Genomic DNA, 12,545 nt, shown 5'->3' with positions numbered 1-12,545 from the left:
TTCGCGTAGTTGTTCGATTTTCAATGTTATATGGGCTAACAATTGATAATCTGCATCCTTTTGTTTTAATCTGTTGAACCATTAGCAAAGGTAAGTTGGAATATCTGTAATTATTGGCTATTGTTTGTATGATATGATGGAAATTAGTGCATATGACGAAGTAAATTTCTACTGTTTCTAATGTTTCGATTCACCAATCTTCTTCTTCTTCTTCTTCTTCTTCTTCTTCTTCTTCTTCTTCTTGGCGTAACGTCCTCACTGGAACAAAGCCTGCTTCTCAGCTTGTTATTAACTGAGACCTTCCTCTGCCAATGACCATTTTGCATGTGTATATCGTGTGGCAGGCACGAAGATACTCTATGCCCAAGGAAGTCAAGGAAATTTCCTTTACGAAAAGATCCTGGACCGACCGGGAATCGAACCCGTCACCCTCAGCATGGTCATGCTGAATATCCGTGCGTTTACCGCCTCGGCTATATGGGCCCTCGATTCACCAATGTCACTAGCAATTTAAGATTAAGGAAAAACACGAGCTAGCTTTGTAAATGTGTAACTGTTATGGTTTGAAAATTATGCATTTAGAAGTAGGCATTACTTTATTTGGTGTTGAGTGGTTTTAGCGTGAAAAGTTTCAGTCATAGTCTTTTGAAGCTGTGTTTTTGTTCAGTACTGTACTTCAGCATGCACTCAGCTCAGCATGAACGGCACAGAAAGTGCTGGGTAAAGCACGCGCGCTCGTGACCCAAGTCACACCAAAGTTTGATGACTTGTTCATAATACAGTTTCTACGCTAGGGTAACTCTTTTGCTCCGATCCGAGTCCAACTGTCCGGAACAGTCCAATTTCGGTCGACGGTCGACCCATTTACACGAGTGGGACGATGCGATGGGCCAAGTCGTAAACTGTTGGTCTCCGAGATAACCGTAAGGGAGGCGATAATTCCGGAAGTAAGCTCGCTTCATTCTAATAAACAAGACGTTTTAAGCTTGGGCTAGGATTGATGAGGAATGGGTTCCGGTGGGGGATGAGAAAGGATGCCTGTTTGAGGGTACAGTTTGAAGAATATAGGGAATCGCGCCACTTGTGCGGTGGCTTCTATATTCGTCTGTTTTCCACTATAACTCAGTCAAATTTGAACCAATTGACACAACTTTTGGAATGTGGTGAGATAGGTATAGTATCTACCCGTGTACAACATTTCAAGTCAATTGGTTCAAAATTGACTGAGTTGTAGTGGAAAACAGACGAATATAGAAGCCATCGCCCAAGTGGCGCGATACCCTAGTTAATGGGCGTCTGCCTGAGAAACGTAATTTGCTGAAGTAAAATATTATCTGTTTGTCCTTGACAGTGTTGTTTCCCGAGGATGTGCATTTCAGAAGTCGGTTAACTTAATTGTTTATAGCTGTTTGGATTTGCAACAGACAACCAGTTGACAAACACAGATTCAATAATAGACTAAACAATTTTGAAATCTGACCTTGAGAGCTTCCGAGATGCTAAATATGTCATATGGAAAATATGTGTAGATTTGAGAAAAACATTTGCTGACAATGGGGTCTCCAGTTAGTCTAGTGGTTAAGGCTATGGATCGCCATTCTGGAGACGGCGGGTTCGATTCCCGTTCCGGTCGGAAAACTTTTCTCGACTCCCTGGGTATAGTTTATCATTGTACTAGGCAGAGAAAGCCTTTTAAATAATAACTGTGGAAGTGGTCGAAGAACACTAAGTTGAAGCGATGCAGGCCAAGTTCCAGTAGGAACGTAGTGCCATACAGAAGAAAAGAAAATTTGCTAAATTAATTAAACTATGGGTGTCTTTTTGATGAATTTCCATTGTAGTTTAATAGTTCATTTCCTTTATTTTAAGGGTCATAGCTACAATATTATGGATAATTTTTTTTTTCAAATTTTCTGGGTCATTTCCGGTACATCATTCTTTGGATCGTTTTAGTAATTTTATGGATCAGATTATGAAAATATGGAATTTCTTATTGAGAAATTCTTTGTAAAAATGCAAGCTTTTAACAATTAAATATGGATCCAAACGAATGCTGTAAGGATTTCTGATCTGCTTCTGAAAAAGTTATCAATGGATCGAATGAAAATTTTCCATGGATAGTTTTATAATTTTGACGGTGCAATCAATAAGCTGCCAATGCTATTCCGACGCTCTAAGCTTTTCTACCCTTTGACTGATTAAAATACAATCGCATGATTGCTACGCAATCTGCTAAGGATCGCATCGTACTGCTTATTGAACTGAAAGCTTCTTATTTATGTTGCATCCTTGTAGGGCGGATCCATCAGCCGTTATTCCGCGTATTTTCATCTTGCAGCGTTCCATTTATTACTGACGTGCGCGTCAACAAGAAGAGCCATCATCATAATCATTTCCCGCGACATGATTCTACCCATCTTGATCACATTTGGCTACCCAACCAACCAACCAACCAACCATCGCAACGAGTGCTTGCATCCAGCCCTAGGAATCTTTGCTTGTAGCGAATTCCTCAATTCCCCGGAAGTTCCATTCCAAATCTCCAGAAAATGCCATTAAGTGCTGCATGCCGTGCCATGATGCACCACCTAGCGTATAAGAATTTCCATCGCGGAAAATCAAATTATGTCAGGCCCATTGGAGGACCCCAGGCACAGAGCAGAGCGCAGCCAAAGGGACGGGATGGAAAACTCCAGCCAGACGACGACAATCGATTACTCTTTCGGCTACGGGACGGATGTCATCTGCCCGTGTGCTCTCTATACTGATTGCAGGTCACAGTTTTGCCATCATGCTGGCAATAAAACGATTGACGAGGCAATCAATTTGTTATATTGTTACCGACTACTGTCTACTGTACTTCGACGATCCGTTCCGATATAGAGCTAGAGGAAAACTTGGCCAGCTGTACCTATATGATGGGGCTGCATATGATGATGCTAACTGGATAGACTTGCCTCAGCTAGACGTGTATGTCACAGTCAGTGATGGAAGATGTTTTTCCTCCGGATAAATATATATTTTCTGATATTTGTCTGGATAGAGAAAAAGTGACCTACATCCTACATGCGAGATCGGTTGTCAGCTACAATTACCGATAACGAAGATGGAGAAGCTCGATTCGGTTAACGATGGAAAGCTGTTTCAATGATTAGGTTTTCGAGCGAATGCTGGTTAAACCATAATCCCGAATAGGAATGGGTTGCAGATAGGTTGGAAGGCGATGTGTTTTAGTTGAAGCAGCACAAACAGCATCTGTTCTGTCATCTAATGAATGAGTACACGGAGAAACTGAAAAACCCAAAATTAGGTACTTTTAAACTCAATTTTGAGTTATTTTTCGTCTCCCTTTTCATGCGCTCTTTCTAATGTTGTCAGAGAGTGAAGAGAGAAACAGCCCAACTTTTGCAGTTCAGTGCGTCAAGCCAACACTGAGTTTCTAGCACAGTACTCAAATTTGAGTGAATACAACCTAGTCAAAATTTCGGTTGGGTGAAAAAAACTTAAAATTAGGTATTCCTTTCACATGGAAGCAAGCAGGAACAACCCAACAAAAACATCGATTCCATCAACTCAAAAGTGGCTTGACGCACGCAACCCCGAAGTTGAGTGGAAAGAACTCACTTTTGGGTAGTTTCGTCTCTCCGTGTATGTTATGCTGTATCGCACTGTCAACTATACCTAATGTGGTAGCATGAATGGCGCAGAGTTCATCATCGATGTGACTTTTTGGAATCCGTGTTTAACCCTCTAATACCCAATCCCGCCTTTAGACGGGGTATAGTTTGAGCATTTTTGTAATTTTTGTTTCGTGGAAAATCAATATTATTATATTTTTGGGTGATATTTAGGACTGTTCTGTATATCTCAAAATGGTTTTTGATGTATTTTAAAGGGTATTTACATTTTTTAAAAAACATTGAAAAATTGATGTTTTAGTCACCTTTTAGAAGACATTGTTTATTTTGTATTGAATCGCTACAGTTAACATATTTTAATTTTTTCCCAAATCATTCTATCCTTGTTGAATAATTTAAGGAAATCGAATACACTCTAAAATTATTTTCCTTAAAATTACACGGAAAATAAAATTTTCTGTGAAAAAAATTTAAAAAAATAATATTTCAACAATAATCATAAAATCTCAAAATGTTTTCATCTCAAAAAATCCGTTCACCAAATTGGCTTCCAGGAAAAATATAAAAGTGAGGGGGTGTTCAAAAATAAAAATTAGAAAAATCAAAAACTGAAATTCACGAAATCGAGAATTAAAAAGAATCATCTTCCGAAACATGTTTAAATCGATTTTAGATGACGAAAAATGATATTTAGATCAAAATCAATTTGGGTATTAGAGGGTTAAACCCTAACACAGACTGAAAGGTCGACGATGGGTTCACGCACAGTGAACATCTGGTGATTCGGTACAGGGTTGAACAGGGATGAAAACGGCCATAGCTGAGAATCATCGACATTCATCAGGGGTGGCCGATCTAGCCCTTCAATAAGCCGGTATTTGTGGAGTGATTGCTCATAAAGAACAACACCTACGATCTGCATAGGGACGATTTAGTCGAAACTCTGAGCCGCGCGTGCGACGCCGTAATGCTTTGGCGATCCCTACCAGAGAATGGACGCAGACTGGTATACTACCCGAGCAGGAGAAAATAGCTGAAGAATAACTAACTCAGGTATGGAAAACCGAATACCTGCAATCTGAATGAGGTATTAAGTAGCCCTGCATAAGAGGTAAAATACCTAAAATAATAACTGGTGTGTATTCGTGCCTGCCACACGATATGCGCATGCAAAATGGTCATTGGCAGAGGAAGCTCTCAGTTAATAACTGTGGAAGTGCTCATAGAACACTAAGCTGAGAAGCAGGCTTTGTCCCAATGAGGGCGTTACGCCAAGAAGAAGAAGAAGAAGTATTCTGTGCATAACGCGTGAATAATGACTTCAGGTATGGCAATACCTAAATAATAATCGACGATTTATCCATACAAATAGCGATTTCTCCATAATTGAATAATCCCTCAAGCAGTCCTCAACACCAAACCAATAACTCATTGAGGTATTGTATCAATACCTACAAAATACCAAAATAAGTTATTTTCAATACCTGGATAACCGACCAATACCTTGTCTTGGTATGATATCTGACTTTGGTATGCTTCAGTTATGTGTCAGTTATTCATTCCTGCTCGGGTAGTGGTGGCCAGAAATCACAGTACTTCTCGCATCTTGTCTAAGGGCTAGGAGAAGGATTCAAATAGCTCGCACCGCACGCGCTAAGGGTAGAAAGGAGCAAAGTGAGCCCTACATGCCCTACAGCCAACAAGATTCCCTGGGATGATGTTTTGCGTGCCATGCCACATGACCATGGGTTTCCGTTCCCTACGGCCAAATCGACCAAAGCAAGGGTGCCTCGGTGACAAACGGAAAACTCATCGCGATAGCGAAGTCGCTTAAGATGAACAAGACACTGCACTGGGTCCGGTTGATATTCCAATAGTAGCCAATAACCATTTAGGCGGTCCTGGTTGGTTCAGAATAGCTTTGCAGATGTGCTTGGACAGAGAGGAATTTCCGGAGAGGTGAAAAGGGCTGCCCAAACACGGTGTCTGAGACCAATGAATCCCACCTACCCCAGACTACATCCCTGAGTCACAACTGCAGTGGTTATATCACCATCAGCCGAACAGCTACCTGCGAAACTGCTATAGCAGTATGTTTACTGGTCAGCCTACCGTGGTCTCTAACAACAATAGGCTTCCAATAGCAGATCTGTTGCCATCATCAACTGCTAGCATCGGGACGGCAGCCGAACTGATAACGGCGGGATGAGAGTGAGATCCTCGCTCTCGACTCATCGATGGACCACTGCAGTGCACTGAACCTTGACCGTGATCATCATCAAAACAAGTCGAAATTGGGTCGCCGGACAGATAACTGGGCACCGAGCCCACGCGAAATTTTAATTTGTTAGTTTTTAAGCTCCAATGTAGTTTTAAGTATAAAGATGTTAGTGTCCGAATAAATGTGGTTTTATTAAGTAGTGTTTCTGTAAATCGCGCGTGTTTTTTAAATTGTGAATTGGAAATCCACGTACCAGCACCAGGAACCCCAGAAACATCGAGCTAAGATTTGATCGCTAGACCACTGGATTGGTCTCCTCTGGATCCCCTCGTCCCCCTACACACAACTGGTCGATGTCGGACCTGACCCGATTGCATGCTGCTATCGAAGACCAAGGAAAATAGGAGTTAGGTGCGTTCATACGGCAAGCCACCCGTCGGCATTCAGACCACTCCGTCTACTGGACACCAACGAGAAACTGTCGGAGTGGATCATCCCATCGAGGATGACGGCCTATATCGAGAGCCCAAATTTTTCTGGGTTCTCGGATTACCAGTTGGGTTTCCGGAAGGACCGATCGGCCGGGGGTCAGATTAGGCTATAAGGTCAGTAGACCGACCAATACAACCGAGATATTTCTTCAAAAGAAGCGAAGGGGAATCCACTACTGCGTGGACGTCACGCTAGACGTGAAGAACGCTTTTAGTTGTACCAGCAGGGCCGCCATTGAGAACGTCATACATCTCCTAGGAGTCCCGTATTGCCTATGCCGGATACTGGAAAGCTAATTCAATAACAGGGTGCTCCTCTACGACATCGAGGAAGGAGAGAGGAGTTACAGCATCAACGCGGGGATACCTCAGGGTACAATGATACATATTGCCCATTTTACTGGCATTTTACCAGGTTAGCTGGTATGTCTGAAACATACTGGAAAAACTTGTAATTAGAAGGCACGAAATGTTGCTAATTGGCAAATTGAGAGATGAAATTTGTGAAAAAAATCGCGTTCTGGTGGGATTCGAACCCACGACTCCGTATTCGCTAGACCGGCGCTTTAACCAACTAAGCCACAGAACAGGTAATGGTTCTGCGGAATAGAAAGCCAAACTGACTCCGAAGCCGCACCGTGAACACTCCTATTTCACAAACTCATCTCTCTTTTCGGCTTAGATGCCAATCCACAACACACTCCTGTTTGTGCCCACTACCTACAAGTGCGAGCGAGTTATTTATATGAAGCCGAGACTTACTCTCGCACTCCGCATACCTAGCCACCAGGCAGTTTGTTTTGCTGGTGTCTAATTAGTATGCGTCGAGAGCTCGGCACGGTCGGACGCTCGGACGACCGAACTGCGCCAAGTGACGCAAGCAAGGGTACAATGCTACACATTGCCCATTTTACTGGCATTTTACCAGGTTAGCTGGTAAATACTAATTAGACACCAGCAAAACAAACTGCCTGGTGGCTAGGTATGCGGAGTGCGAGAGTAAGTCTCGGCTTCATATAAATAACTCGCTCGCACTTGTAGGTAGTGGGCACAAACAGGAGTGTGTTGTGGATTGGCATCTAAGCCGAAAAGAGAGATGAGTTTGTGAAATAGGAGTGTTCACGGTGCGGCAAATCTCAAGGAAATCCTCCAAAAATCTTGTTGGGATTCCTTCAGAATAAAGCATTTTCATGTGGTTTCTGTCGGATTTCCAGCTGGAATCGCTTGAGGAATCACAGCAAGACTTGTTAGATCATTTCCATCATGATTTCCTAAAAAAAAAAATGCAGCGTCATTTCTGAATGAATCCCAATAGCATTCCCCAAACGAATCTCAAGGAATTCTTAATAAGTTCCTAAAAAAAAGGCAATGAAAGAATTCCTGGGAGAAATTACGGCTGGAAGAGCCGGAGTAATTAAATCAAGAGTAGGTACTTGGAGTTTTCTCAGCAAGGGTTTCTAGAGGTTTCCAGTGGTAATCTCAGAGGGATTTTGGATGAATCCCAAGAGGTCTTTCTGAAGGGGTCCTTGGGAAATTTCCTGAGGAATCTCGTGAGGAATTCCTTGATGATTCTCAGCGGGAATTCAAGGGGAAATTTTATGCGGAATTTCTGGAGCAACGCTTTCTCTAAAGGATTTCTTGGAGGAATCCATGGAGAGGTTTAACATGGATGAATCTCTGGACGAACCGCAGGAAGCTTACTTGGAGAAACTTGAAGTGGACAAAGTGGAGGAATTTCAAGAAAAGTTCGTGGAGAAATCTTGGATAAATCCTTTTGAAATTCTTCCAGAAATGAATGACGAAATTCTTCTAAAAATGCTTGGTGGGGTTTCTCTAGAGGATTCTCGAAAGGTTAATATACAATTCCTTCCAAATTTTCGTTCAAGAATCTTGTAGAGGTTTCTTAAAATGGATTCATCGAGGTTTCTTCAAGTTACTCACTAACCTAAACTTTTGAAAAAAAAAAACAAATAAAAATCGCCAGTGTGAGGACCTTTGCGAATATGAGAAAAATGAAGGATAGGTGCTCCCAATTGTAATCGCATGGAGAAAAATGATTATTTAGGAAGGGTGGAAGAGCCTTTTATAATATACATAGTGATTGCTCATGATATTTTTTTTTAGTTTCTAACAAGGACGAATTCAAATATTTTACCAGCTATTCCTCCAAAATTTCTCAACAGATTATTTTCGAAAATTTTGCATGGATTACTTTAGAAACTTCTCCATGAATTTCTTCAAAAAAATTTCCTCCAGATTTTTTTTTTTTGAGGATTCAGTTAAAGCACCATTCATATTTCCTGAAACTCCTTCGTGGATTTCTGTAGAAAATCCAACTGGTATTTTTTGAAAATTCCAACAGCGATTATTTTTTTCATATTAGTCAGGATTTTCGGAGATTTCTTTGAGAATTCCTTCAGAAATTCTTCGAAGAATTCTTTTAGAGAATTCATAGCTTTCTTCAGAATTCTCTTTAAAGTTTTTTGGGAGATTACCACAGGAATTAATTTGAAAACTCCTTTATGAAGCATTTCTTGGAATTCTTGATAAATACCTTTGGAAAATCTTTAGATTTCTTTTGAACGTTTTTTTGGAACATCTTTTATGAGAAGAAATGAAACAGGGTCGGGCTGCAAGTTTCACTAAAACAACATCTAATCTTTCATGGATTGCTTCGGAAATTCCGCGATTATTTTCTTCAAGATTTTCTTTAGAGGATCCCCCCGAAAATTCTCCAACAAATCCTCTAGAGAAGCTTTCATGGGTTTCCTCAGAAAATCCTCAATAATATCTTTCAGAAATCAATACGAGCACTTTTTCAGGAAATCATCCATGGATTCGTTCAGAAGTACTTCCCGTGATTCCTTCAGAAAATCAAAAGGTCACAATTCCTTCAGAGATTCTTCCAGGGATACATTAAGCAATTGCCCTGAAGATTTCTTCATGAATTTGTCCGAGTATTCCTTTATGAAATCTTCTATTCTATATCATTGTTCCAAAATTTACTCCATGCAATCCTTCAGAAATTACTTCAGAAGTTCGGTCTAAAAATCTACCATGGGATTCTTTCCGAAATTTCTCCAGAGCTTCCTTTAGATATTTATTTAAAAAATTCTCTAAAAATTCATCCAAGAATTCGTTTGATGGCTCTTCTTAGGCCAGAGATTATTTTGGAAATTCTTCCTGAGCTTCGTTCAGAAAATCTTTCGAAAGTTTTCCTAGGGATTCCTAGAGAGTTTTCTATAAGTTTTTGAAGGAATCTTTGCAAGAATATCTGGAATAAACGAAGAACCCTCTAAAGATATTCATTAGAAACCTTTTTTAAAAATTCTTCCATATTTCTCAGAGACTTCTTCAGATAATCTTCCGGAACTTACTGTAGAAATTCGAACAGGTATTGCTGCAGGAATTATACCAAAGATTTGCACTGAAATTTCTCTAGGCATTGAATTGAACATTCGCGCAGGAATGTATCTAGGATTTTTTCAGCGATTTAATTTAAAAATCCCGCAGGAATTTTTCTAGAGATTCTAGAATTTCTCCAGAGATTGATTCTGGATTTCCTCCAGATATTTCTCCACGTATCTCCCCGGCGTTTTCTCCGTGATTTCCACTTAAGATAGCTCCAAAAACTCGTCAAAAACTATCAAATGATAAGCAGATACGGCGGAATTAAAAGGTACAAAACTCATTATATTCATTCGTATAAAAGTTCTTGACGACGGGGCTGGTGCGACGAACATGTGATCTTCAAACCCCTTAGCCAGCTCCTACATTTCCTACATTGCTCATGGTTCAATCCATATATTCCTCTAAAAATCTACCATGAACGTGTTAATTTGTTAGTAGAAGGTTTTAATTTGCACGTGTCAGCGAAACTCAGCAAATTAATAATGACCCCCTGTCACTTATCGACATCCAAACATCACCATCTAATTAAATTCGCTAATTGAAACAAATTCGAAACATGCCATTCGTGACTCACCCGTGTTTTGCGTATCGCGCGTTTTGAACTCCCGCTCCAGCTCCACCCGCCGTTCCCGGAGTCGTGCCGCCAGTTCCCGCAGGGCCGAGCTCTCCACCAGGCCGACGCGCTGCCGGAAGGTCAGCTTGCGTGTCTTCGATGCCGCCGCCGTGTACATCACGAAATGGGTATCCAGCTGGGGGTCCAGCTTGAGGTAGGCCCCCTTGTTGGAACCTATTTCGTAGTAGTTGGAGGCGGAAAATATCGTGATGACCTAGTTTTTCGAAGGGAAGGAGAGTGGTTGAGAAGGTGGCTGATCGCGATTCATTTGCTAGGTAGGTACGTTACCTTTCCGCCGTGCATGATTTCGTGCCCATCGGGTTTGCACTCGTGCGACCGCACCAGATACTGCAGCTTGTATCGTTGTAGGAACTTGTTGGTCACGTCCGGCCCGAAATAGGTGCCGGCGCCGCGCAGCGAGTTGGGCCGGCAGCCTTCGTTGTGTTGCGGGTCGCTCCAGAGGATGTCGAATACCTACGGAGTAGACGAACGAGGATACAGAGTTATGAGAGTGTTGGTGGGAAGAGGTGTGTTATTATAATCAAAACGGTTCAACGATGCGATACACTCGATGCATCATACTTTGTAAGAGGCAGTTGTCACGCCGCCAGGGATGTAGATACGTAATGTATGAATAACACAGAATAGCCGGTCTCTACTGAACGTCCTCGTATCTCCAGTGAACAGTAGGATACATATTCTCGATAGAGAAAATGGAATTAGCTATGCATATTTGATGAATATGAAACATATGCTTTGTGGCAGCGCCAGATACAATGTGTAGTTAAACTTCCCTTTCTATACACCGGCGTCGTCGTCGCTGCAATGTACACTCTTCAATCAAGTGCCACTCAACATGAACTCGCTTGGTCTTTACTCTGTACGTGAAATTGGCAAAGGGTTCTGTGAAACCTAAATTTAGTACGCACACGAATAAAAATTTGAAGTTCATCTTGTTCAAATAGCAGGAAGTACTCAGAATCATCATTAAATGACAGGCTTGATGGTTTTGTGGCATTTACTTCTAATTTACATGCCGGGTACCAAACGGCATCTACATACTAATTTCAAAAACAAAATTTCCAAATTTCAGCGCCCCCTACGCTGGTATGCCCCCAAAGAAATGATTCACTATTGCATCTGATAAGAATCGTTCCGGAACACCACTCCAAGCACTACCATTTTACAAAATGTTTCTGTAATTATCGCGGAACAGACATTCTTGCTGAAAGTTCTAAAAAACTCTCCAGGATTACCTCCAGGGAAACCGCGTAAAATTCCTCTCGGGATTCCCATAAGCGTAACAAGGTCAAAGGTTTAAGGGGGGGGGGGGGTAGGGCCATGTCAATATAGATTTTGTTATACTCCAGCACATCCCCCCCCCCCCCCCCCATTTACGCCAATGCTTACAAAAAGGGATGTTTACGGAAATCAGAATGCTCCGTGCGCATGCATTCATTTGAAAGTTTCTCTAGGGACTCCTCCAAAGCTTCTTTCAGGATTTTTTCTTGGAACTTCTTCTAGATTTCTCAAGAAATTTCTCAAAAGATGCATCTTGAGACTGGTGCGTGAGTTTCCTCAGAAATTCCATCAAAAATTCCTCCTGGGATTCCTCAAAGGATGGAAATTTCTTCATGGATTGCTACATAAGTTCATGCTTGTATTCCTTCATGTGAGCGATTCCAAGCAACAGCATCAAAATTAAGGAAATTTTTTAATTCATGATTTTCTATTGAACTGAAACTTTGCACAGTTTTTAAGTTCCATCTAAATCGTCATTTTCCGATATCAAATTTTTATTTTGAATCACGACTAACTTTTCAAAAGGGTGTATGTGAAAATGGTTCAAAAATATTCAAAAATCTGCACAGCCAAAATGGTTCGTTCGATTGCAATAAATTTTTCAGCAAAGTTAGATAACTAAATGGTGATTCCTTAGAAAATATACACTGTGAAAAAACACCTTTTTTAACATTAAAAAATATCATTTTTGTCACAAAAACTCAAATATCTCAAAACCCTATCTTTTTACCAACGTAATTTTTTTAGGGAAGACGGTCCATTGTATTAGCAATCTACCATAAAAATTTGGTGATGGTAAACTAATAAACAAAAAAGTTATAACATTTCAAACATTTCACAATTTTCACATTTGGTAAATATTTTTTTCT

The 12,545-nt window shown here is 40.9% G+C and overlaps 1 protein-coding gene across 11 annotated transcripts in view; it reads right to left on the bottom strand.

The window, feature by feature from the left end:
• Window positions 1–12,545, bottom strand: part of LOC109428850 (serine/threonine-protein phosphatase rdgC) — a 264,380-nt gene that overhangs the window by 20,273 nt on the left and 231,562 nt on the right. For all 11 annotated transcript variants that reach the window (XM_062855473.1, XM_062855472.1, XM_062855474.1 and 8 more), the window contains 2 exons: window positions 10,663–10,848; window positions 10,336–10,588 (listed from right to left, as the gene is read on the bottom strand). In XM_062855473.1, coding sequence (XP_062711457.1) covers window positions 10,336–10,588; window positions 10,663–10,848 — 439 coding nt within the window. The remainder of the gene's footprint in view (window positions 1–10,335; window positions 10,589–10,662; window positions 10,849–12,545) is intronic.

Source organism: Aedes albopictus, chromosome 3 (genome assembly GCF_035046485.1).
Source record: "Aedes albopictus strain Foshan chromosome 3, AalbF5, whole genome shotgun sequence".
Lineage (NCBI taxonomy): Eukaryota > Metazoa > Arthropoda > Insecta > Diptera > Culicidae > Aedes > Aedes albopictus.
This window is presented reverse-complemented; position numbering and strand designations above follow the sequence as displayed.